This window comes from Copadichromis virginalis, linkage group LG9 (genome assembly GCF_057382275.1).
Source record: "Copadichromis virginalis isolate Kocher_CV1m ecotype Utaka linkage group LG9, C_Virginalis_male_GT1.1, whole genome shotgun sequence".
Lineage (NCBI taxonomy): Eukaryota > Metazoa > Chordata > Actinopteri > Cichliformes > Cichlidae > Copadichromis > Copadichromis virginalis.
In genome coordinates, this window is record NC_140626.1 from 32,357,810 (window position 1) to 32,384,803 (window position 26,994).

The 26,994-nt window shown below is 41.4% G+C and overlaps 2 protein-coding genes and 1 pseudogene across 4 annotated transcripts; all 3 read right to left on the reverse strand.

Moving 5' to 3' along the window:
* Positions 1-1,642: 1,642 nt before the first annotated feature.
* LOC146702271 (uncharacterized) lies at positions 1,643-3,267 on the reverse strand (annotated as a pseudogene).
* A 17-nt stretch (positions 3,268-3,284) lies between these two features.
* On the reverse strand, positions 3,285-4,728 carry LOC146702272 (uncharacterized). Its single transcript, XM_085469228.1, has one exon. It carries the CDS (start codon positions 4,391-4,393, stop codon positions 3,287-3,289), a length of 1,107 nt encoding a protein of 368 aa, XP_085325354.1. The 5' UTR covers positions 4,394-4,728; the 3' UTR covers positions 3,285-3,286.
* Positions 4,729-8,946: 4,218 nt separating this feature from the next.
* Positions 8,947-26,994, reverse strand: LOC146702273 (uncharacterized). Of its 3 annotated transcripts, none has more exons than XM_085468741.1 (3): positions 26,768-26,994; positions 22,077-22,112; positions 8,947-12,998 (listed from the first exon to the last, which is right to left on the reverse strand). In XM_085468741.1, exon 3 carries the CDS (start codon positions 12,888-12,890, stop codon positions 10,734-10,736), a length of 2,157 nt encoding a protein of 718 aa, XP_085324867.1. In that variant the 5' UTR covers positions 12,891-12,998; positions 22,077-22,112; positions 26,768-26,994; the 3' UTR covers positions 8,947-10,733. The 3 variants fall into 3 exon arrangements, with proteins under 3 accessions (XP_085324867.1, XP_085324869.1, XP_085324868.1); XM_085468743.1 differs by lacking the exon at positions 26,768-26,994 and adding an exon at positions 26,590-26,757; XM_085468742.1 differs by lacking the exon at positions 26,768-26,994 and adding an exon at positions 24,906-25,613.

Here is a 26,994-nt window from a genome sequence, read left to right on the forward strand (position 1 = left end):
CATATGCCTTCTCCAAGTCCACACAACACAGGGGGAACAATGCGGCTTTCGTCCTGGTCGTGGAACACTGGACCAGCTCTTTATCATCTTGAGAATTAAGACAACCAGACTGGTTGGGAAAAACTCCCATTGTTAAATGGTAAATGGCCTGCATTTGTACAGAGCTTTACTCAGTCCCTAAGGACCCCAAAGTGCTTTACACTACATTCAGTCATTCACACACTGGTGATGGCAGCTACATTGTAGCCGCAGCTTCCCTGGGCCGCACTGACAGAGGCGAGGCTGCCGGACACAGGCGCCACCGGGCCCTCTGACCACCACCAGTAGGCCAACATGGGGTTAGTATCTTGCCCAAGGATATTTGGCATGCAGCCAGGAGGCAGCCTGGGATCGAACCACCGACCTTCTGATTAGTGGCTGACCTGCTCTGCCACCTGAGCTACAGCCACCCTCTCCTGTATCCGAGGTTCGACTAAGGGACGGACTCTCCTTTCCAGCACCCTGGCATAGACTTTCCCAGGGAGGCTGAGGAGTCTGATTTCCCCTATAGTAGGAACACACCCTTCAACTCCCTTCTTAAAAATGAGGACCACCACCTCGGTCTGCCAGTACAACAATCTGATGATTATTAAAGCGAATGTTGAGTGTTGTGAGCGCAAGTTGAATAAACAGTGTGATGCATCAAACTGAGTGTTTCGAAAGACGTCCTGTAGGCTGTCTGTCCTTGTGGAGATGAAACTGAATCAGTCTGTTACATTCTCAGACATCCTGGATTTAACTTATTCAGATTTATGTAATATAAGCCATTCTATAGTGGGCTAACCAGTCAAATGATATACTGACAGAGAGTGCTTGCACTTTAGGTTACTGTCGAAGTTTCATGTTAAATATTGCTTACCTTATCATGTCTCAATAAAATGAGCTAAAACAATACAAACTGCTCACCTGGAAACAATCAGAAGTTTATTTTTAAACCTTTCCTTCTGCATTTGATGCCAGCCTGTAAATACTGATATCAAATGTTAGTTTGGTTTACTCACAATACAGCATTAATGTGGACACCAGAGTGCAGCTGTAGAATAATGTAGTATTATATTTCACACATACAGACACTAACTTAGGGTGAAATTTAGCTGTCTAAAGATGTGAGCACAGATTCTGTGATTGTCCTGCTTTTGGTTTCCTTTGTGCAGGATATCAAACCGTGGCTTCATCAGGTTTCACCTGCAGTGAGTTTAAGAGCACTCTTATTAAGCAAATGCCTCCCCCTGCTGGCTGATGAAGGTACAAACAGTTTAAAGGAAATTATCTTGTAACACACTTTCAAGTAAATTTAATTAATTTGATACCTCGTTAAAGGCGTCTTAAAGCTAAAAATTGTTTCACTTTACTTTAAACAAGTTAAATAACCATGGGGACAAGTTATTATAGTTAATAAAGCAAACTAGAAACTGAAAATAAAAGTGAGAATAAATAATGCTGAAAAACACCCTAAAGAGCAGACTAAAATCTAACTCACATTATTGCATAATTTCAAAACAAACCAGGAATTTAAAGGTAAATGTGTTTAGCTGTTTAGTTTCTGTCAGATTTGTTGAAACAGATTCAAACACACACTAAAGACACTTTAATGTTTGTTTCCCTTTATTTAAACTCAGACTAGGATGTTGAAATCACTGTCATCATTCAGCTGTCTTTACAAAAAGTGCGTATGTGGATTTTTAAATCAGAAACCTACAGAGAAATGTGTGCTTCCTGCCATAAATAACATGTGAGATCTGCAGTAAAAAACAATTTATAAACATTTAATTTTATAGAACTTCTTTGAAACAAATCAAAATTGATTTTAATGCAACTTTTTTTTAAAGAATTATCTTCACCTGTCAGATTTGGTCCACACAGTCACAACAACTGAACAGAAGAACTCTAACGTCTGTGACAAAGTGCAAAAGTGCAGAATAAAAATAAATGCAGCTGCAATATTTGATGAAAAGTTTAAATTATATGGTTTCAGAATAAAAAAAAAAATGTCTTTCTTCACTCACTTCAGTTGTCAAAGAAAGATAAAAATGACTTTGGCATCATTAAAGAAACACATTATGATCCATAAAATATCCATTCAGTTTAACCTGAGGTGCTGACAGAGGATGTGATCATTCTCATGGAGAAAGTGAACTCACTCCTCACAGTGTCAATAACAAAACGAGCCTTTTCCCTTTTGTCTTGCTTCGCATCTGCTGCCTCCCTCTCTGCATCAGTTATCACCTTTTTCTCCAGCAGTTTGTCGATCAGGCTGTTGAGAACAGGTCCTGATATCCCTTCAATGAAGCAGCTTCGTGTGTTTAACAGCCTCTCAGAAGGAGGACGACTCAAAGTTCCCACTGTAGGGGAGAAAAGACACAATTTTCTTTCCCACAGGTGGAGCTGCTCTCATCTTTCAGACTGAGGTCAACATCTGTGAGGATTCTTAAAATCACCTGGAATGTCGTGAAGTAGCTGTCGTGGTACTCATCATCAAAATCAGCTTCTTTTGGTTGAACTTTAATCAGATCATCCTCAGGAACAGTGGACAGAGTGTAAACCTGCCTTGGATGCAGTTTGCAGTGAGGAGGTGTATCTATGTACCTCTCATCTCCATTTAGTTTCCTCCTGGTGCGCTGTACATCACGGATCACGATGTTCCTTGGAAGCAACAACACACTGAGGATGGATCTGGGATCAGGATCAACTGGGGGTTTGTAGAAGAGCAGAACCAAAGCTTGGACTGGGTCAGGAGGAGAGTCTTCATCCGGAGGTGAGGATTAATAAACTCGATGCCTTCGTCATTCACATGAGAGACCTGCAAGAACTGACCTCCACCTGTGGAGATGAGCTCACAGTGTGGGAGATGAAGCTGACACACAGACTGCTGCTGACATTTGATGTCAAACAGGGGTCCTGCAGGCTTCTTGTGGTGTTGGGCCAGCAGCCTCCTGTTCCAAGGGACAGTCCTGTAAAGCACGTCTCCTTCTGCCTTCATTAAAAACACCAGGCCGGTCACACTGCACTGGTACAGGCAGGTTTCATCATTAAAAATCATCATTAATAACAGGTGTGAAGACCTTTAACAGCATATCAGGTGACCTGTTTACTTGTGCGACGTTGTTTGCACAGGGTATTTTGCTCAGTGAGACCATCCTGTGAGAACAAGGCAAGAGGCAGGATGTCCTCCAGGGCCCACTGAAATTACTGGAGAAGTGAAAGAGAGGATAAGCTGAGAGTGGAGCAGATTTTCATTAAAGTTTATTTAATCATCATCCAACACAGTTTCCGACTCCATATTAATGCGTTTCATGACTTCTTCATAGTCAGAACTGCTACCTGCTGCTGATTCGTCAACAAAAGGTGAACAAGTGTCATTAAGACCATCTCGTGTTGCCTGAAGAGGCTGACGGATATCTGGTCTTGACCCAAGGGCATCTTGTGTCGCCTGAAGGGCATGTTCTGTTGCCCGAAGGGCATCTTGCGCTGCCTGAAGGGCATGTTGTGTTGCCCGAAGAGAATCTTGTTTCGCCTGAAGGGCATCTTGTGTTGCCTGAAGAGAATCTTGTTTCGCCTGAAGGGCCTCTTGTGTTGCCCGAAGAGAGTCTTGTTTTGCCTGAAGGGCATCTTGTGTTGCCCGAATGGCTTCTTGTTTTGCCTGAAGGACCTGAGAGGCATGTTGTTTTGCCTCGAGGGCCCGAAGTGCATCTTGCTTTGCATGAATGGCATTTTGTTTTGCCTGAAGGGCATCTTGTTTTGCCTGAAGGGCATCTTGCTTTACCTGAAGGGCCCGAAGGGCGTCTTGTTTTGCCCGAAGGTCATCTTGTGTTACCTGAAGGAGCCGAAGGTTATCTTGTGTTGCCTGAAGGACCCGAAGGTCATCTCGTTTTGCCCGAAAGGTATCTTGTGTTGCCCAAAGGGCATCTTGTGTTGCCCGAAGTGCATCTTGTGTTGCCCGAAGGGCGTCTTGTTTTACCTGAAGGGCATCTTGTGTTGGTCGAAGGAACCGAACGGTATCTTGTCTTGGCTGAAAAGCCCTAACGGCATCTTGTGTTGGCCGAAAGAACTGTACAGCATCTTGTGTTGGTCGAAGGGGCCGAACAGCATCTTGTGTTGGTCGAAGGGGCTGAACAGCATCTTGTGTTGGTTGAAGGGCCCAAACGGCATCTTGTGTTGGTCGAAGGGGCTGAACAGCATCTTGTGTTGGTCGAAGGAACCGAACAGCATCTTGTGTTGGTCGAAGGAACCGAACAGCATCTTGTGTTGGCCGAAAGAACTGTACGGCATCTTGTGCTGGTCGAAGGGCATCTTGTGCTGCCTGAACTGAAGTTAGTTCAGCTCTTGCTGTTCTATTCCGTGTTGGACTGTACATCTTGTTCTAATGGCTGTTATGCACCCAGGTATGAACATCCAATGATATACAAGAGTTGAAAAACAAGCTTACTGAGAATTTAGGGATGAACTTCTAAAACACTGGTTTAGAAGCTGAGACACGGGTTTATTCTGGATCATTAGGTTACGATCTAACTTCGGAGTCTTCTTTTTCTCCTGTGCTTTCGCTTCCACTCGAAGTTTCACTTCTTGATTTTTTTTGTTAAGCGGTATATCCAAATTCCTCCATCAAGGGAAATTGAGCTTGCCTTTGTTTTCAATGACCACTGAAAATGTTATGAACTATTCAAAACATTTTACAGCGACTTTGGCTGTTGGAGTTTTCCCCTGGTGGAAAACACAGAATAAAATTCATTAACTAATTAAAACTCTTATAAACACAGTGCCTCACAGTGTTTATTTTAATGCGACAATGGTAAATGATTTATTAACTGTGTAACCTTAAAAAAACAACAACAAAAAAACAACAACAAAACTTTCAATCAACAGTATAGACCAGGGGTGTCGAACTCCAGACCTCGAGGGCCGGTGTCCTGCAGGTTTTAGATAACACCAGTCGGCACACTTGAATCAAATGATTAGGTCATTACCAGGCCTCTGGAGAACTTCAAGACATGTCAAGGAGGTAATTTAGCCATTTAAATCAGCTGTGCAAGGACACATCTAAAACCCGCAGGACACTGGCCCTCGAGGCCTGGAGTTCGACACCTGTGGTATTGACCAGCGGTCCCCAACCTTTTTTGCGCCACGGACCGGTTTGTGCCCGACAGTATTTTCACGGACCGACCTTTAAGGTACTAGTACCGAAAAAAAAGATTTATTCATAACACATGTGAAAAGACCCAGGAAAACAGAGTTAACGATAAAGACAATAACAAAATAACGCTGAAAACCGATAAAAACCCTGAAAACCATACATTTCACACCTGAGCCTCAACTCTCGCGGCCTGGTACCAAGCGACTCACGGACCGGTACTGGTCCGAGGCACAGGGGTTGGGGACCGCTGGTATAGACAATATAAATATAACACAGCCCATAGAAAATACTACAAATACTTGAAAGTTACAGGTGAAAATGTAAATGGCATGTGCCATCTTAATTCTGTTTAAACTCTGAAAAATGCATACATGGCTTGCAAAGAAAATATGTAGCTTTAGCTGGTTCTTGCATTTCCATGGCACAAGTCAGATGTCCGTTTTTATGCAGATTCTCTCTGGGGATGACCCGTTTATGTGAATGAGGAACAGTTTTACTTTGATTTGCTTTTTGTATTTCTATATTAGTTTCAGGCTTTTTTTTTAATTTAGCATAAAATATATATTGTTGAATAAAGTAACATCATGTCATTTGTAGGTGCATGTTTTGTCTAACAAATATGTCCCATAGCCAATGAAATGCATTTTATTTCTTATATTTAACTGCTGTGCTCCAGTGCAATTCCTTTCCAGCCTCCTGTTTGGAAAATCCCAGACCGCAGTAACACTCGCTCCATCCATCACTTATCCCAGCTGAAGTCATTTGAAGGCAATAATAATACAAATTGATTATACAGAATATTAAACACACTTTGATAAGTTATTAGAACTCCTTGTATTTTTACTCAGTTGTATTAAGCATTTGTATTCTATTTTTACCCTATTGTATATTTTATTCTATTTATTCTACTGTATATAGTATTTTATTCTATTCTGTACAGTTGTGTACAGTGTTTTATTCTTATTGTATTCTAATTTTTGCTATATAACTTTTGCACTGTTCACTTCCTGCTGTGACAAAACAAATTTCCCACATGTGGGACTAATAAAGGTTATCTTATCTTATATTTATGTTATTCATGCAAGGCAAGTTTATTTATATAGCACAATTCAACAACAAGGTGATTCAAAGTGTTTTACAGAGACATTAAAAAACAAAAACAATTTAAAAAAAAAGCACGATTTAAAATTGATTAAAAAAATAACAGTCGATAAAATCATGAACAGCTGAGAACAGGTGAGTCTTCAACCTGGATTTAAATAAACTGAGTGTTTCAGCTGATCTGAGGCTTTCTGGGAGTTTGTTCCAGATATAAGGAGCATAAAAGCTGAATGCAGCTTCTCCGTGTCTGGTTCTGACTCTGGGAACTGATAAAAGACCGGATCCAGATGACCTGAGGGATCTGGAAGGTTCATACTGGGTTAGGAGGTCACTGATGTATTTTGGTCCTAAACCATTCAGAGCTTTATAGACCAGCATCAGAACTTTAAAGTCTATCCTCTGACGGACAGGCAGCCAGTGTAAAGACCTCAGAGCTGGACTGATGTGGTCCACTTTTTTGGTCTTAGTGAGGACTCGAGCAGCAGAGTTCTGAATGAGCTGTAGTTGTCTGACTGATTTTTTAGGTAGACCTGTAAAGATGCTGTTACAGTAATCAAGCCTACTAAAGATGAATGCATGGACTAGTTTTTCCAGGTCCTGTTGAGACATCAGATCTTTTATCCTTGATATATTCTTGAGGTGATAGTATGCTGACTTTGTTATTGTCCTAATGTGTTTTTCTAAGTTTAGGTCTGCATCCATCACTACACCCAAATTTCTCGCCTGGTTTGTGGTTTTTAGATGTATAGATTGAAGTTCTCTGGTGACCTGTAATCGTTTTTCTTTGGCGCCAAAGACTATTACCTCAGTTTTGTTTTTGTTTAGCTGGAGAAAATTGTGGCACAACCAGTCATTGATTTCCTCAATGCATTTACCAAGAGCCTGTACAGGGCATGCAAGGCAACAACTGAACAAGAAGCAGAAACTAAAGACTACTGCGCATGAAACATGCTTTAAATAAAAGAATCAGACGATTTTAAACCGAAACTGAATGACTTACGGGGACGTTATACTACTACTGTTCTATCGAAATTTTAAACGAATATCCTCATGTGTGGCTCTCGTTTTTCTTAGAAACAAAAATTAGGTAAAAAAAAAAAAAACAAATAAACTGCTAATTCTTTGTTTTTACATTTATCGGGTCCCAATATGCCCGAATATCAAAGGGAAATAAAAAATGCATGCCATGGAAGAGTTCGGGTCTTAGGAGGTTACATTTCCTCGCTTTCTGTCTGTCACACCAGGTCTGCTCATATTAATCAAGGCCTATGTTTCAAATAATCAGGTCTACAGGTAATCCGTGTAAACAAACCCCATCGAGACCCTTCCTTCAAAACTTTGATACATTTTAAAAGTGTAACGTTTATAGATAAATTTGCTAGAGATGCTCTCGTGTTTCCTTACCTGCTGCTGGAGCTCCCATGTTTAATCCAATCTCGCATTTCCTCCTTCGACTCGAATAATTAAATAAATAAATTAAAAAAGTGCGAGTTACTCTGTCGATGTTACTCAGGTGAAGATGTACACGTTTGTAATCTTTTCCAGTTATTCAAAAACTCCGCTAATGAATAGTCCCGCCCACCTTTTTTTCAGGTGCGTCTTCTTTTTCTTCTTCTTCTTGATATTATTTATTGACGGTTTGCAAACAGCAAAATAGTGCTTTACCGCCACCAACTGGTTGGAGTCTTGACTGAAATGTGAAAATCAATCAAATCCTCTCAAACAAATGCGTCTGCCTTAACGTTTGCTGGATCTCTATCAGGATGTCAGGTCTGCAGTCTGAGTGACTGTCTTGTAAACTGGCCAATGATGAACTCGAGTCTGAGCATAACACAGATCTCAGCGGGTTTGCATCTTCAATCCACTGGACAGCTAGCGGTGTTGAAACCACTTCTCCTGTTTACACTGAATCATCACTGATCCTTTTCCTTACTTTGATATTAAACTCATATGCCCGCACTGTATGTGAGTTTATTTTATTCCAGATTCGATTTTTTTTAAAGTAGACCAAACACTTTATTTAAACATTATCCATTTCCTAACTCCTGGCTTTAAAGGGTGTGTTGATACTTTTCTTTGTTGTTTTTTCAGGTTGTTGAATGAAGTAGTACCATAAGACATCTTACGTATTAACGTTTGCGGCCATGTGACCTAGAGAATATGAAACAAAGAAAAAATATGTCTGTTAAGTAATACACAATATATAGAGATATACAGTAATATAAAACAAACGTTATTTATATTCTGTTTTAAAGAGATTTTATTCATTTCCCCAAAACCACGTAGAACTATCACAGCAGTTGGGAGATCTTTGTGATGCTTGCCTGATGGGAATTACACCTACATGAAGAGAAATACTGCATCCGAAGTCTGTTTCCCAATCATAATAATTTGACTTCAACTGAGGTTAATGATGATGCTCTACAGGGTTTCATGCTGGGACCATTTCTATTTATATTATCCATGCTTCAGAAGGCATATCATACATGTTCACAAACTTTTAATGCTCATTATTATGTGCTTCTAAATTCAGATAAAACTGAGGACATCGTACTGGATGTAAAATTCTTAGTAACACTGTGACTAACAAGATCCTTACTCTGGATGGCATTGCCTTGAGCCATCAATTGTAGTTATTTGGCACATTATAAATAAAACTGAAGCACACAATCCCATCACACAACATCAACATTTATTTATATACAAAAAGAAAAAAAAATGCTTTTTTAACATACAAAAATTGTTACTTAACAATTCATCACCATACGGGACCAAAAACCAATTACGTGGGTACATAGGGTAACCCATAGTGATTCAAGTGATTTCTCAGGGCCTTGGATGGGAGGCCATGCCCAGTCTATGCCATCAATGTTGGGAGAGTCGCCGAAATATTAAAAAAAAAATCTTCAAAGTAAATTAATGTAATTTAAGGTACAGTAAATACATCTTAAATTAAATAAAAAAAACCATTTCACTTTACTGTAAACAAGTTAAATAACCATGGATACAAGTTATTATATTTAATAAAGCAAGCTAGAAACTGAAAATCTAAAAATAAAAGTGAGAATAAATAAACAATACTAAAAAGTAGCCTAAAGAGCAAACTAAAACCCAATTCACAATATTGCAATATAGTTTCAAAACAAAGCAGGAATTTAAAGGTAAATGTGTTTAGTTGCTTCTTTTTGTCAGATTTGTTGAAACAGATTCACTTTATTTAAACTCAGACTGATGTTGATATCACTGTCATCATGTCAGTATTCAGCTGTCTTTACAAAAGGTGCGTTTGTGGGTTTTAATCAGAAACGTACAGAGAACTTTGTGCTTCCTGCCATAAATAACATGTGAGATCTGCAGTAAAACACAATTTATAAACATTTTTAATTTTATAGAACTTGTTTGAATCAAATCAAGTTTAATTTAATGCAAATTTTTTCAAAGAATTATATTCACCTGTCAGATTTGGTTCATTCCACACAGTCACAACAACTTAACAGAAGAAGTCTAACGTCTGTGACAAAGTGCAAAGTTTCAAAGCAAAAAGTCACTGAAATTACCAGTTTTACTGTGTGAAGCCTAAAATATTGGTCATGCCATTGTTAGTTATATCGTGTTACTGTAAGGTAAAATAACACAAGGAAGCGTACAAAAGCATCGGGCAATTTTAAAACAAAAAAACAACACAACTGATGGTCCCAACCCCATAAAGAAGGCAAAACATTTCACCAATGAACCCTGACAGGCACACCTGTGATGTGAAAACCATTTTAGGTGACTACATCATGAAGCTCTCTGAGAGAAGGCCAAGGGTTTACAGCGCTGTCAACAAAGCAAAGGGCTACTTTGAGGAATCTATAGTGTAAGACATATTCAGATAATTTTTTCTTTTCTTTGCTACATGACTCCATATATTTTGCTTAATATATTTGATGTCTTCAGTATGCATCTACAATGTAGAAAGTAGTAAAACTAAAGAAAAACCATTAAATGAGAATGTGTGTCTAAATTTTGACTGGTTGTGTATATTTAAAGTGTGTTATCAAATAATTTTCAGACCAACAAACTGTTTTTTGTTTTTACCTCTTAAAATATTTGCCACCATATGCTGACCCTACACATATGGTCTTGTAATCGGAAGGTTGCCGGTTCGAGCCCCGGCTCCAACAGTCTCGGTCGTTGTGTCCTTGGGCAAGACACTTCACCCGTTGCCTACTGGTGGTGGTCAGAGGGCCCGGTGGCGCCAGTGTCCGGCAGCCTCGCCTCTGTCAGTGCGCCCCAGGGTGGCTGTGGCTACAATGTAGCTGCCATCACCAGTGTGTGAATGTGTGGATGACTGAATGTGTGAAGTGCTTTGGGGTCCTTAGGGGCTAGTAAAGCGCTATAAATACAGGCAATTTTACCATTTACACACAGGCAGGTAATTGCTTCACTTTCTCCCCACAAATGCTACAAAAAAATCTGTTCAGTTTAACCTGAGGTGCTCAAAGAGGATTTTGTCAAGCTCACGGAGAATGTTAATCAACTCTGAACTGGCAGCATCACCTTTATTCCTCACAGTGTCGATAACAAAACGAGCCTCTTCCCTTTTGTCTTGCTTCACATCTGCTGCCTCCCTCTCTGCATCAGTTATCACCTTTTTCTCCAGCAGTTTGTCGATCAGGCTGTTGAGATTAGGTTCTGATATCCCTTCAATGAAGCAGCTTCGTGTGTTTAACAGCCTCTCAGAAGGAGGAAGATTTATAGTTCCCACTGTAGGGGAGAAAATACATAGATCTCTTTCCCAAACACAGGTGGAGCTGCTCTTTTCTTTCAGACTCAGGCTAATATCTCTGAAGACTATTCTTAAAATCACCTGGAAAGATGTGAAGTAACTGTCGTGGTACTCATCATCAAAATCTATCTCTTTTGGTTGAACTTTAATCAGATCATCCTCAGGAACAGTGGACAGAGTGTAAACCTGCTTTGGATGCAGTTTGCAGTGAGGAGATGTATCTATGTACCTCTCATCCCCATTTAGTTTCCTCCTGGTGCGCTGTACATCACGGATCACGATGTTCCTTGGCAACAACAATACATTGAGGATGGATCTGGGATCACGATCAACTGGGGGTTTGTAGAAGAGCAGAACCAAAGCTTGGACTGGGTCGGGAGGAGAGTCTTCATCCTTCACATTACCATAACCAGAAAACCCTGTGATGTTTATAACAACGTGACTTTCCGTTATCCGCTGAGGGGTGATGAACTTGATGCCCTCCTCCTTCACATGAGCGACCTGCAAGAACTGACCTCCACCTGTGGAGATGAGCTCACAGTGTGGGAGACAAAGCTGACACACAGACTGCTGCTGACATTTGATGTCAAACAGGGGTCCTGCAGGCTTCTTGTGGTGTTGGGCCAGCAGCCTCCTGTTCCAAGGGACAGTCCTGTAAACCACGTCTCCTTCTGCCTTCATTAAAAACACCAGGCCGGTCACACTGCACTGGTACAGGCCTGGACAGGAGCACTGGAACGTGTAGTTTTCATCATCAAAATCATCAGTGATAACTGGTGTAAACTCATTTAACAGCATATCAGGTGAGCTGTTTACTTGTGTAAAGTTGTTCTTTGCACGGGGTATTTTGCTCAGTGAGACCATGCTGTGAGAACAAGGCAAGAGGCAGGATCTGCTGGACAGCCCACTAGATCCAGATGTTCCTCGAAGTTTATAATCGTATGGCATGGCTTCTAACTTCATAATACTGTGTGTCATGATTTCTTCACTCTCAGGACTTGCAGTGCTGCTATCTGCTGCTGATTCGTCAACAAAAGAAGTCACAGAAAAGGAGCAGGAAGGAGGATATTTAGAGTCACTTGATTTTGGAACTCTTCTGATGTAATTAACATCACCTGGAGATGGACCTGGAGATGGAAATTTTTCTCTTATTTCCCATGTAGGCATGTATACGCAATGTTCACAAGTGTTAGAAAGGAAGCTTCCTGTTATTTCTGTCTGCGTTTGCTTGTGTTTAGCTCGAGTAATTGACGGAGAACCCATTAACATCCTCCTTTTTTTCCTTCGTAACATTTCTTGTATTCCAGAATCTCCTACATGATGATTTAACATTGCCGGGGTAAAACCTGAATCAAAGCTGGGCACTCGAACCTTCCAAGCAGGAAGGTTCATTTCAGAATGCAAGTTTGTCATTTCTGATTCTTTTTGTTCATTTTTTTGGTTTTTGATCATTTCTGACAGTATGCTTTCTGTCTTTTCTCTTTCATTTTGCTCGTGTTTACCATGAAGGAGTAAATCAGAGCCTTCCAACAGTCCTGTTTTGTTTGCCTTTTTTCTTCCCTTTCCCTTCATTTCATACTCTTGTGGAACAAGTGACGAAGTAGTTATTCCAGGTGCTGGATACGGGTTGCTGTAATACATAGAGGCAAGGGGGTAAGGGTAAGGGGCAATGAAACCTTCTCCTGATTTTAACTCTCTTTTTAGAGGAGAAAGGCCAAATCCTCCATGAAGCCATTGAGGTGTACTCTGGATCTCTGAATGATGTATACTAACATCTGAGTCTTCTTTTTCTTTAGTGCTCCCACTCCTGCTTTTGCTCCTTGATTTTGTGTTTAATGGTATATCCATTTTTTCAGTAACACTGCGTTTTATCTGGTCTCGGTTTTTTCACTGCTTCCTGTCAGATGTTTTGAATTATTCCTTCATGACCTTTTTCGCTCTTGTAGTTTTCCCCTTCTGGAAAACAGAATAAAAAAAACCAAACAATTAAAACTCTTGTAAAATAATCAATTCAATTCAATTCAATTTTATTTATATAGCGCCAAATCACAACAAAAGTCGCCTCAAGGCGCTTCATAGATACAGAGAAAAACCCAACAATCATATGACCCCCTATGAGCAAGCACTTTGGCGACAGTGGGAAGGAAAAACTCCCTTTTAACAGGAAGAAACCTCCGGCAGAACCAGGCTCAGGGAGGGGCGGCCATCTGCTGCGACCGGTTGGGGTGAGAGAAGGAAGACAGGATAAAGACATGCTGTGGAAGAGAGACAGAGGTTAATAACAGATATGATTCGATGCAGAGAGGTCTGTTAATACATAGTGAGTGAGAAAGGTGACTGGAAAGGAAAAACTCAATGCATCATGGGAATCCCCCGGCAGCCTACATCTATTGCAGCATAACTAAGGGAGGATTCAGGGTCACCTGGTCCAGCCCTAACTATATGCTTTAGCAAAAAGGAAAGTTTTAAGCCTAATCTTAAAAGTAGAGATAGTGTCTGTCTCCCGAATCCAAACTGGAAGCTGGTTCCACAGAAGAGGGGCCTGAAAACTGAAGGCTCTGCCTCCCATTCTACTTTTAAATACTCTAGGAACAACAAGTAGGCCTGCAGAGCGAGAGCGAAGTGCTCTAATAGGGTGATATGGTACTACAAGGTCATTAAGATAAGATGGGGCCTGATTATTTAAGACCTTGTATGTGAGGAGCAGGATTTTGAATTCAATTCTGGATTTAACAGGAAGCCAATGAAGGGAAGCCAAAACAGGAGAAATCTGCTCTCTCTTTCTAGTCCCTGTCAGGACTCTTGCTGCAGCATTTTGGATTAGCTGAAGGCTTTTCAGTGAGTTTTTTGGACATCCTGATAATAATGAATTACAGTAGTCCAGCCTGGAAGTAATAAATGCATGAACTAGTTTTTCAGTGTCACTCTGAGACAGGATATTTCTAATTTTAGAGATGTTGCGCAAATGGAAGAAAGCAGTCTTACATATTTGTTTAATATGAGCGTTGAAGGACATGTCCTGGTCAAAAATGACTCCAAGGTTCCTCACAGCGTTACTGGAGGCAAAGGTAATGCCATCCAGAGTAAGAATCTGGTTAGATACCATATTTCTAAGATTTTCAGGGCCGAGTACAATAACCTCAGTTTTATCTGAATTAAGAAGCAGAAAGATAGCGGCCATCCAGGTCTTTATGTCTTTAAGACATTCCTGCAGTTTAACTAATTGGTGTGTGTTATCTGGCTTCATGGACAGATAGAGCTGGGTGTCATCTGCATAGCAGTGTAAATGTATGCTATGTCTTCTAATGATGCTGCCTAAGGGAAGCATGTATAATGTAAACAGAATTGGTCCTAGCACTGAACCCTGTGGAACTCCATAATTAACCTCAGTTTGTGAAGAGGACTCTCCATTTACATGCACAAATTGGAGTCTATTAGATAGATATGATACAAACCACTGCAGCGCAGTACCTGTAATACCTACAGCATGTTCTAATCGCTCTAATAGGATATTATGGTCAACAGTATCGAATGCTGCGCTAAGGTCTAGCAGGACAAGCACAGAGATGAGTCCACTGTCAGAGGCCATAAGAAGATCATTTGTAACCTTCACTAAAGCTGTTTCTGTGCTGTGATGAGCTCTGAAACCTGACTGAAACTCTTCAAATAAACCATTCCTCTGCAGATGATCTGTTAGCTGTTTGACAACTACTCTTTCAAGGATTTTTGATATGAAAGGAAGGTTGGAGATTGGCCTATAATTAGCTAAGACTGCTGGGTCTAGAGATGGCTTTTTGAGTAAAGGTGTAACTACAGCCAGCTTGAAGGCCTGTGGTACATAGCCGATCATTAGAGATAGGTTGATCATATTTAAGATCGAAGAATTAATTAATGGCAGGACTTCTTTGAGCAGTTTTGTAGGAATGGGGTCTAAAAGACACGTTGATGGTTTGGAGGAAGTAATTATTGAAGTTAACTCAGAAAGATCAATTGAAGAAAAAGAGTCTAACTTAACATCAATGTACTAAGAGTAGCTGTAGATAATATTACATCTGTGGGATGATTATTGGTAACTTTTTCTCTAATGATAAAATTTTATTTGTGAAGAAGTTCATGAAGTCATTACTAGTTAACGTTAAAGGGATGGTTGGCTCAACAGAGCTCTGACTTTTTGTCAGCCTGGCTACAGTGCTGAAGAGAAACCTGGGGTTGTTCTTATTTTCTTCAATCAGTGATGAATAGTAAAATGTTCTGGCTTTGCGGAGGGCTTTCTTATAAAGCAGCAAACTATTTCTCCAGGCTAAATGATGATCCTCTAAATTTGTGACACGCCATTTCCTCTCCAGATTACGAGTCATCTGCTTTAGGGTACGTGTTTGAGAATTATACCACGGAGTCAGGTACTTCTGATTAGAGACCTTAGTTTTCACTGGAGCTACAGTATCCAGAGTCGTACGTAGTGAGGAGGTGAAATTATTAACAAGATAATCGACCTCTGTTGGGGTAGCGTTCAGATAGCTGCTCTGCTCTGTGTTGGTACAGGGCATTGAAGATGATAACAGTGGGTGGATTATATTCTTAAACTTAGTTACAGCACTTTCAGAAAGACATCTACTTTGATAAAGTCTACTCTTCACCGCTGTGTAATCAATTATTGTAAATGTAATGTAAATGTTCAGGAAATGATCAGACAGGAGAGGGTTTTCAGGAAACACTGTTAAATGTTCAGGTTCTATGCCATATGTTAAAACAAGATCTAAAGTGTGATTAAAGTGGTGGGTGGGTTCTTTTACATTTTGAGAGAAACCAATTGAGTCTAATAACAGATTAAATGCCATGTTGAGGCTGTCATTTTTAGCATCTACATGGATGTTAAAATCACCCACAATAATTATTTTATCTGAGCTCAGAACTAAATTAGATATAAAGTCTGAGAAATCAGACAGAAACTCTGTGTAAGGCCCAGGTGGACGATAGATGATAACAAGTAAGACTGGTTTCTGAGTTTCACAGCTGGGGTGGACGAGGCTATGCATCAGGCTTTCAAATGAATTAAAAGTCTGTCTTGGTCTTTCATTAATTAATAGGCTGGTGTGAAAAATTGCTGCCACACCGACCCCTCAGCCTGTGCTTCGAGATTTCTGGTAGTTAGAATGACTCGGGGGTGTTGATTCATTTAAACTAACATAATCATCCTGCTGCAACCAGGTTTCTGTAAGGCAGAGTAAATCAATTTGTTGATCAATTATTAAGTCATGTACTAACAGAGACTTGGAGGAGAGAGACCTAATATTTAATAATCCACATTTCACTGTTTTACTCTTTGGTTCAGATGTGGATACTGTATTGTTCTTTCTTTGTGATTGTTTATGTTTAAGTTGTTTGTTGCTGGTTTTTAGTTTGTGCTTCATGATTTCAAACACAGTCCCTTAGTGTTTGTTTTAATGTTACAATGGTAAATGTTTCATTACCTGTTAGTGGTGCAACGGATCAAAAATCTCACGGTTCAGATCGGATCACGGTTTTAAGTCACAGATCGGATCAATTTTTGGATCAGCAAAAATAGAAAAAAAATTCGGCAAAAATTCGACTCACCATTTACTTATTTAAGTATTTTTTGCCTATTTAAAATCATTCAACTCAAGACTCATTCCAGACACTTATATAAAAACAAATTAAGGTGCAATATGGACATTATGGACCATGCTGGGCAGCCTCTTCATCCTCTGCACACGGCCATAAACAACCAGAGGAGCCTGTCAGTGACAGGTTGCTTCTCCCAAAGGCAAAGACCAGCAGACTTAAAAAGTCCTTTGTCCCACACGCCATCAAACTGTTTAACTCCTCGCTGGAGGGGAGAGGGAGGGGAAACGGGACAAAGGAGGGGGGAACAAGTAAGCTGTAGTGCCTTTTCACTGTGCAATAGTTTTTGTTAATAACCAACGGTGTAATAGACTCACAATACTTGTATTCTTATTCCTATTTATTCTTTGTATCCCTTTTGTATTCTCTGTATTTATATAGGTGTAAATATGGTATATTTCTGCTCACATTCTGCAACTTCTGTCGGTGCTGTGCTACTGGAAACTGAATTTCCCGGAGGAACCCACCCGAGGGATTAATAAAGTTCCATCTAATCTAATGTAATCTATAGGGCAGTGCAGGGCTTTGTATCTACCACTCCGCTGTGATATAACGAGCGGTCACGGTCACGTGGCTTTCCGTTGCCCTGGAGCTTCACCCATTTGTAGTTAGAGCAACAGAAGAAGCCTGGGACAGTTCAGCCATAACTTTAAACTTCTCCTGCTCATACATGCTTGGAACCATCTTGTCACACTGAAGTGGATGCGCAACGAGATATCATAGCGTGGCTCAAGCACGTTCATCACAGTTTAAACCGCTTGTTTTGCACAACGGAATACGGCCTCCTGTCTGCAGCTAAACACCCCAATAGCTTTAGTAATAGCTTTAGCCCGGTCGGATTGGGCAGCAAAGGGCTGCTTGAATGCCGCAAACTCCTCTGCTCCGCCACTTGGACCGCTAGCGCTGACCATAACTAGCGCTGACCATAACTAGCGCTGACCATAACTAGCGCTGACCATAACTACTGCTTGACAGACTGATCACGCGCACCATACACATACTTTTTTTTTCTTTTTCAAATCAAGTGCGTACCGAACCGTGGAGTGGGATCGGTTTGGATTTCGGATCAACCGTGATCCGTTGCACCACTATTAACTGTAATCTTAAAAGAAATGAACATCAATATAAATCCGACACAATACTACAACAATGTGACAGTTACAGCTGAAAGTCTGAATGGCATGTGCTGTCTTTACACTGCTTAAACTGCAAGGCAGGTATTCATTCTTCAAAGAAAACTCTATAGCTTTAGCTGGTTCTGGTATTTCGACAGCACAAGTCATTTGTCAGTTTTAAATGCAGATTTCCTCTGGTGATGACTTGTTTATGTATAAGAAGAGGAACAGTTTTACTGCTAAACTTTCCTTTATCTGTGCATTTTGGCTTATATTTGTGTAGAAACACCACAAAAGTCAGAAAACCCTTCAAAACTCTACCATGACAGATATTAAACTTATATGAAGAAAAATCTATATTGTAGCCATTTCCCACAAATGAGAAGAATTAAACATTTTAAAACAGCTGTATGAAAAGAAGCTATACCCTGAGGCTTCAGTGTCATTTATAATGAAGTTAGGTTACTGGATCTTGCGGCGTTCCATTATGTCAAAGAAGGACCACAAAATGTGCATCTTAAATCACCAGAGAGTGTTCCAACCCTGCTGTTTCCCTTATGTCATACTGGGACCATTTTCTGCCACTTGCTTGTTTTAAATTCAAACCATTTCCACTGTGTTGAATGGAATATAGCCAAACTTGCCAAAGCATTTTTTTTTTTCAAATTTTGGTCTGAGTTTCTTAAATTAGCTGAGCAGCAAAAAATATGAAGGCATGCCGGCTCGGACGTCGCCCGGATCAACAAGGTCCGCGTCAGGTGTTGAGGAACCAGGGCACCCTGATGAAAAGTGGGCTACTGGAACAAGAAGGCATCGGTGGGCAAGAGACGAAAACAGGGCGTTGTTGGAATGCTGCTACGCAAGTAACCCCGGCGGAAGGGGCTACATGAATAGGATGAGGGACCTATGGATTCTTCGATACCCAACATCCACAATGACGGCGAAACAACTAGTAGCTCAGTGTTCCAACATTCGAAAGAAGGGACTGCTCTCACAGCTAGAGATTGACGAGGTACAACACAAATGCTACGGCAAGGAGGAGTCAGGACGCCAGGTCAGGGGGGAGATATCATCACCCCCACCCGAGATTGGGTACATAGCCCCAAGTGCGATAGGAGAAGGATCGTTGAGTGCGAGAGGAACTGACCTGAAAAATAGGATCATGGCCAAGCTTGAAACCTGAATCCCCCGTTGCCGGTTACCAAGATTACGTGAAGTACCCTCAGAAGGTCTGCTAGATGATGTTAATGCAGCACTACGGACAATACCTACAACCACGATTACCGACACTAACAAGCTGATCTACAATACGGCAGCAGTGATTATTGAGATGCTTGGCTACAAGTTGAACAGCCACAAGGGGCAGTACCCTCCATGGAGAAGGAGGCTAGAGGGCAAGATCAAAGTAGCACGGAGGGAGGTTAGCCAACTAACGGAGTTGCAGAAAGGTGCGGCAAAGAAGGTGCATAAGAAATACAGCAAGCTGTCCATACCTGAGGCCTTGGAAACTGCCAAGCAAAGACTCACAGCCTTGGCCAGCCGCTTGAGGAGGTACACCAGAGAGATAGAAGGCAGGAGAATAAACCAGCTGTTCTTCACAGAACCAGCAAAGGTGTACTCTCAGTGGCAAGGGAACAATAATAATAAGAGAACAGCACCACCAAGGCTGGAGACGGAGCAATACTGGAAGAGCATATGGGAGAAGGACGCAACCCATAACGGCAATGCTCAGTGGCTAGTGGATCTGAGGGCAGACCACAGCGACCTCCCTGAACAGGGTCCAGTAACCATCACAGTGGCAGATATCCAAGAAAGGGTCTCCAGTAGGAAGAGTTGGACAGCACCAGGCCCCGACATGGTTCACGCCTACTGGCTAAAGAAGCTGACTGCACTCCACGAGCGTCTGGCAGCACAAATGAACCAGCTGCTAGTTAACGAGAGACACCCGGAATGGCTAACCGAAGGTCGGACGGTCCTGATCCCCAAGGACCCCAAGAAGGGACCGGTCCCCTCCAACTACCGACCAATAACCTGCCTCAGTACTACATGGAAGCTCATGGGTCAATACATGAGCGGGACACAGAAAGGAATTGGCAAGAATACCAGAGGCGCAAAACACCAGCTACTGGTAGACAGAACAGTCAGCCGAGACTGCAAGACCAGACTGACCAACCTGTGCACTGCCTGGATTGATTACAAGAAGGCCTATGACTCAATGCCCCACAGCTGGATACTGGAATGCCTAGAATTGTACAAGATCAATGGGACCCTAAGAGCCTTCATCAGGAACTCAATGGGGATGTGGCGTACAACACTAGAGGCCAACTCCAAGCCCATAGCACAAGTCACCATCAAGTGCGGGATCTACCAAGGAGATGCTCTGTCCCCACTGCTGTTCTGCATAGGCCTGAACCCCCTCAGTGAGATCATTAACAAGACTGGCTACGGATACCGACTACGGAACGGAGCAGTTGTCAGCCACCTCCTGTATATGGATGACATCAAGCTGTATGCCAAGAGTGAACGAGATATCGATTCACTGATCCACACTACCAGGCTATACAGCAATGACATTGGAATGTCGTTCGGACTCCTTGCAACATGGACCTCCCCCACCCTCATTCAGATCTGGCGTTTGGAATTATTTTGGTTTTCATGTGACGTATGACCCTGAAGGTAAGCGAGTCATGGACTAAAGTAAAACAGTATGTTGGATGTGCCATGCAATGCTCAATTACATGGGTGGGAACTAGTGTGTTAGCGCAGTTAGCTCGTTAACGTGTTGGCCGTCTAGCCCCATGCACGGGGCGATCGGCGGTAGCTCGTTAACGGAGATTTGCCGTGTTGTGGCGTTAAGGTCATTTCAACGAGATTAACCTGAAATCACTAGTGGGAACACAACGAATATGACTGCACATTTACGCCGACATCATCCTAGTGCAAAGACAAGTGGAAGCAGACAAAAACAAGCAAGCATGCTACTAACTTTAGCCGAGTCATTTAGACAGCTGTTAGCACATGATTCTCCTTATATGTTTAATATGCTGCTGAGAATATAGCCCAGAAGAAGCGGATAGTATAGCTTTTATTTTGGAAAGAGACATTTCTCTGTAATAAACTCTCTTTTCCAAAGATGAGTGATTCCTCAATCAGATACAGGGCTCGCAATATCGCTAGCCCGACGTCCCGGGGCTAGCGATTTTTTCAGTCGGGCTACCAAAATCTATCTCTTCCCTGCCCGTCGGGCTATTGTAGGAAGGAAAAATATATGTCAATGCTTTTGCATTCTTTCAGAAATGTAGCTGGGTAATTATGTCATTGGCATCGGTGAGCCACTGTCAATATGTGACATATTGAATATATTGAATATCGCGTTTGAATTTGCTTTCACTTTGCAATCGTGCGAACTGTGTATAGAGAGCGACAGCACTGATCTGTGAGTGATGATAATTTGTGCACCAATTCCTCTGACATCGTCTTATTAATCGTTAGCTTACTATGCAAACATGACAAGTGAAATCTCGCGCAGCTTAAACATGTGAGAGGTTGATCGCGCAGAGAATCGCTGAGCTTATGTGAGTGCGTGTGTAAAAGCAGCAGGATATATATTTTAGTTCTGCTGAGCCAAATAAGACAGGTCAGGGTGAAGAAGTGACCGCCAAAGAAAAGCTTACCACAAAACGGAGAAGTTATGACAAATCAGACTATAAGGCAAAAAGAAAGTGCAGCTTTATGGTTTCATGGACAAAAGAATTTCTGTGGCTGCAATATGACGAGCTAAATAACCAGGGCTGCACATAAGTGGTCCGCAGGTGCGCATTCGCTGTCAAAATAAAAAACACGCACAAGGGTTAGGGTTAAATTTAAAAACTGTACTTTTGAGTTAAAATATATATTTATAATCTTATAAAATGACAAATTAAAAAGGGATGAACATTTTTTTGTATCGAAAAAATATCGAACCGTGACACCAAAGTATCGAACCGAACCGAACCGTGAATTTTGTGTATCGTTGCACCCCTAATATATACATATATATATATATGAAAATGGTAAATGCACTGGTTCTCATATAGAGCTTCTCTACACCACCTGGACACAAAGCACTTTATACAACTAGTGGTCATTCATACAAGCACTTTGAGTTAGTATCTTGCCCAAGGATACTTGGCATGCAGACTGAAGCAGAAATCACCCTAATAGGTAGATGATCTACAGCCACTCCCAAAGGTGTAAAGTTGGTTGTACGACAAAAGGAGTGTTAAAAACGACTCACCAAAGGTCCCACAGCTATTGCCTTATCCTCGGTTCACTGCAATGAACAAAAACAAAAACCAACAAACTTTAAGTCACAAAAATCAAATAGGACATTTAGCACCAGGCTCATTATTCACAATCAAAGTACAAAATCTACTCCAAGCATATAATAATATGAAACACAGAACATATTGCAGCAATATTACTTGTGTAAAAGTACACAAGTAATATACACGCCACAGGTGAACTGTCACCTGTGCTTGTGATGGTTGTCATGACATTTGGTCCTAGCGCAAACACTCAAGAAAGGAGTGTCGTATGGAGCGAGTCGAGTACAAATATCAAAAGTAACTGAACACCAGCAAGACACACAATCAAACAAGCCAAGTTTAGCAAAACAGAACTGTGGGCATACCAAAATAGCAGCTTCTGTAGACATTTTTTCCCCTGTCGTGGCCCTTCACTGACAGATGCCAATAAAATGAAATGCATTTTATTTTCTTATATTTACCCCTGACACTCACAAAAACACATAATACACACAAACATATCAACTCACACCAGTCTAAGCACTATTGAAAAAATGGTGTGTTTTCAAAAGTGACTTAAAAACAGGAAGTGAAGATGCCTGTCTAATAGCAGCGTATTCCAGAGTTTGGGAGCCATAATTGAAAAAGCTCATTCTCCTAAGTTTCAGCCTAGTTTTCAGGACAACGAAAAGCAAAAGCAGCCCATCAGCTGACCTAGGGAAGGAATATATCCCAGATTTGTGACATGCTGTTTGATACATGACCCAAGCCAACCACAATTCCCAAGCGGGTTGCATGAGATATCATTAGGCCTGAATATAACTACCTCCGTTTTTCTCTCATTGAAACTCAAAAAGTTCAGAGCCATCCAAGCTTTGACATCTTCAAGGCAGTTGAGAAGAATCTAGATGGAGCCTGGGCCATTAGGTGCTAAAGGCAAGTAAATTTGGCAGTCGTCTGTGTAGCAGTGAAAGGATATTTTGTGTTTTCTAAGAATAGACCCTAAATGGAGCAGGTACAGTGAAAAAAAAAAGAAGAGGACCAAGGATTGAGCCCTGGGGCACCCCCACAAGTAAGGGGGTCTGAGGTGGAAAAAACGTTTTCGTTCTGCAACTCAAATAGGAACGAAGCCAATCCAGTGCTGCACCTTTAATCCCAACCCAGTGTTCCAAACGGGAGATAGGAATATTGTGGTCAACAGTATCAAACGCTACAGTAAGATCTAAAAGCACAAGGATCACGGAACCCTTACAATCATTTGCTAAAAGGATGTCATTAAAAACCCATAAAAGTGCTGTTTCAATGGAATGTGGATGTTTAAAACCAGACTGAAAAACCTCCATAATACCATTAGTATCTAAAAACGAGTTCAGTTGCATAAAAATATTTTTTCCAATAACTTTGAAAGGAATGGGAGTTTTGAGATTGGTCTAAAATTTGAGCAAAACTGAAGGGTCAAGGTTTTTGTAATAAATTATGTACAATTGCATGTTTAAAACCGTCAGGAACCACACTGAAAGTAACACTGCTATTTATAATAGCATGTCCTCGGATTCCAGTCGTAGGAAAAACCTCTTTAATGAGCCATGCAGGGACAACATCCTCATTGAGAATCCTAATTGAAACAGGCTCAAAGTGGTGTAAAGAAGCTGAGCAGGGAATAATCATCGATGGGTCAACTGTAGGAAGTAATATTGCTGACCTGATAGACTCGACCTTGTTTACAAAGAAAGAAAGGAACTAATTACATGTGTCAGCAGAGCCTTTCAGGGTGGTAGACTGGAGCACATTTAGGGCAGAGCTGATAGTTTTAAAAAGAACATGAGGATTATGACAATTTAATGTAATGACGGAGCAGTGTTAAGATCACTAATTTCCCGAGATTTTAGGAGAAGCTCAAAGAAGAGGCACGAAGCCTGAGGCACAGCTGAGAAAAATGTCAGTTTTTTTTCTTTTTTACTGTATTCAGATAACATTTCCAACAGTCTTTTAACATTTCAAAATAAACCTGCAATTTGTCTTTCTTCAACTTTTGCTCTGCTCTCCTACACTGACGCCTGCTCGGGTGGATTCATTTGACCAGGGCTGAAGAATACGTTTTGGGCATCTGGTTTTTAAATGGGGCCACAATGTTTAGGATCTGAATACAGGTTTCCTGGAACTGCTAAAGCAACTCATCTGGACTAAGGCCAAAAGTGACCTCAGGGTCAATAAAAATATTTTTTTCCATAAAGGTTGAGGAGAAGAGAGCAGCGGTGGACGAGTTACACATACAGCAGCGCCTGGGTGGAGCACAAGCATTAAACTCATGCACAAGAGAAATGCCAATGATCAGAAAACACTGAATCCCTAATTTCCAAGTTAAAAATAGATCAACCATATGAAAACACCAGGTCAAGAGTGTGCCCCTGCTGATGTGTAGGGCCTTGTACAGACTGTACAAGGTTAAAAGAATAATTATGATTTAAAAACTCCTGAACAAGTAGTCCATCAGGGCAACAGACATGAATATTAAAATCACAAACTATTAAAATCCGATCATATTTAGGCACAATTTCAGCCGAAAAACCCCCATGAAAAGTCATTTAAAAAATCTTTGTTAAACTGGGGCGGCCGATAGATTAGTGCACACACAACTGGTTCAGAGCATCCCAGTTTAAATATGAGAAATTTAAAATCTGAAGGGGGGAACCGGTACATGGAGTTGTTTGCATTTAAAAAAAAAACGGTCAATATTCCGCCTCCTCTACCTGATATCCTTGCAGCACTGAGAAATGAGCAGTCGGAAGGTAACAGTCCAGAAATCATGCTAGACTCACCAACTCTCATCCATGTCTCAGTCACACACAAAAACGCATTTGTTAAAGCCATTTTCATTGGAGCTGGAGTCTGGGCAGAAGTGGTCTGTGAAGCCCAAGTTAATGGGCGCAAATTCAAAAGGCTTATTCCACGACTTCCAAGACGCGAAAAACAGCGGCAAGCAGGCTCACGTCCTCCCGAGATCACGAGAGGAACCAAATAAGAGGCAATAGGATCCAGAAGACGCATTGGGATGCGATGGAGCAGACCATAACTAATGCTGGGCTTACACTGTGCGATTTTTTCAGTCGCGCGATTCAGCTCCTGCTCAAACTGTACGATTGACTCGCAGGGGTTAGAAGTTCATAGGTCACGATGCAGGGTCTCACACTATACGGCCCGATGCTCTGATGCGACCTGAGTGCTCACACTGTGCGTCCATAAAAATGAAGGTTATAACAGAAATTCTGTCGCTCGCTCTCCCTCTCTGTCTTTCACTCACACACACACCACCACCATCAACTTTGTTAAATTGCTAATGAAAAACATTGATCAGGCAGCTGTGATTGAGCAGCAATGTAAATCCAACTACTTTCACGGTTGTTGTGGTCGTGATAATTTTGTGAGGCCACATCGAAAAGGCTCGGATGAGCTTTCCAAAGTTCTACAAGTTGTGCCTCCATCGCTTGTGTCCAGATCACACGCTGCCCTGCTGTGCTGTGCCGTCTTTTTCGCTGACATTTGTGTTTGCGCGTGCGCAGTGTGACAAACTGCGGTGACACCCTCACGACGGTCCTCACGACCAAGCGATTGATGATCGGGAGCTCGTCGTGAGGTGTAAATCGCTTCTCATTACCCCACGTATACTACACGATGCACGACGCACGATGAAGGCCAAAATCGGGCCGATCGCCAAAACGGTCGCACGACTCAAAAATCGGCTCAAAATGGGCCAAAAATCGCACAGTGTAAGCCCAGCTTAACTGGAGCAGCCGCTGAAGAAAAAGTAAACGCGACTGAAAAAAAAAATCGCACAGTGTAAGCCCAGCATAAGCTTAAAGCTTCACCAGCCGACCGGGACGATTACCCAGCGTCTATGGCGGTGCGTGCGTAGGTGCAGGAGGAAGCGCACCACGTAGCAAGTAAGCAGGAACATCAACCAGAGGCGGTGGATACCCTGTTCTTTGGTCCTTCTGATTAGTGGCAAAATATGGAAGATTCAAAGGTTTTGGTCGTTCATACACCAGTCGTGAGTTGATTTTGGTGGCACAAATTGTAAGAAACAAAACAAACAATAACACAATTTACAGAGGCAAACGGCAAGCCACACACACCACACACACCGGAGCCATCTTGGACCAAAGTCAGCCTTTAGAAGCAGAAACTACAGACTATTGCGAGCCAATTTTAAACCGAAACTGAACATAACGACCATATTTCCAAGTCGGAAACTCTGACTTTCAGCTCGATAAGCCATTAATGGTACTTCATAGTACACCCATCGAGGTTACACTTCCTTGTTTTCTGTCTCTCACTCTAGATCTTAATGTTAGGATTAATCAAGACCGAAGTTTCAAATAATCAGGTCTACAGGTAATCCATGTAAACAAACCCCAGTTAGACCCTTCCTTCAAAACTTTACAATCTGAAAGTGTAAGGTTTACAGGTAAATTTGCTAGAGATGCTGCTCTCTTGTTTCGTTACCTGCTGCCGAAACTCCCATTTTAAATCCAATCTCGCATTTCCTCCTTCGACTCAAATAATTAAATAAATAAATTTAAAAAGTCCTAGTTACTCTGTCGATACTACTCAGGTAAAGACGTACATATTTGAAACCCTTTCCAGTTATTCAAAAACTCCGGAAATGAATAATCCAACCCACCGTTTTTTCTTCTTCTTCTTCTCGCCTTCCTTTTCTTTTTTAAGTAACCCAAATCTTTATTTAAACATTATTCATTTCCCAATTTAAAAAGGAACTCCTGGCTTTAAATGATGTGTTGCTATTTTTCTTTGTTGTTTTTTCAAGTTGTATATTAAACAAAGAATAAATAAAATTGTTAATAAAGGCTGTGTCTCAACCCAGCGACCGCACGCTTCGGAGTACGCGCA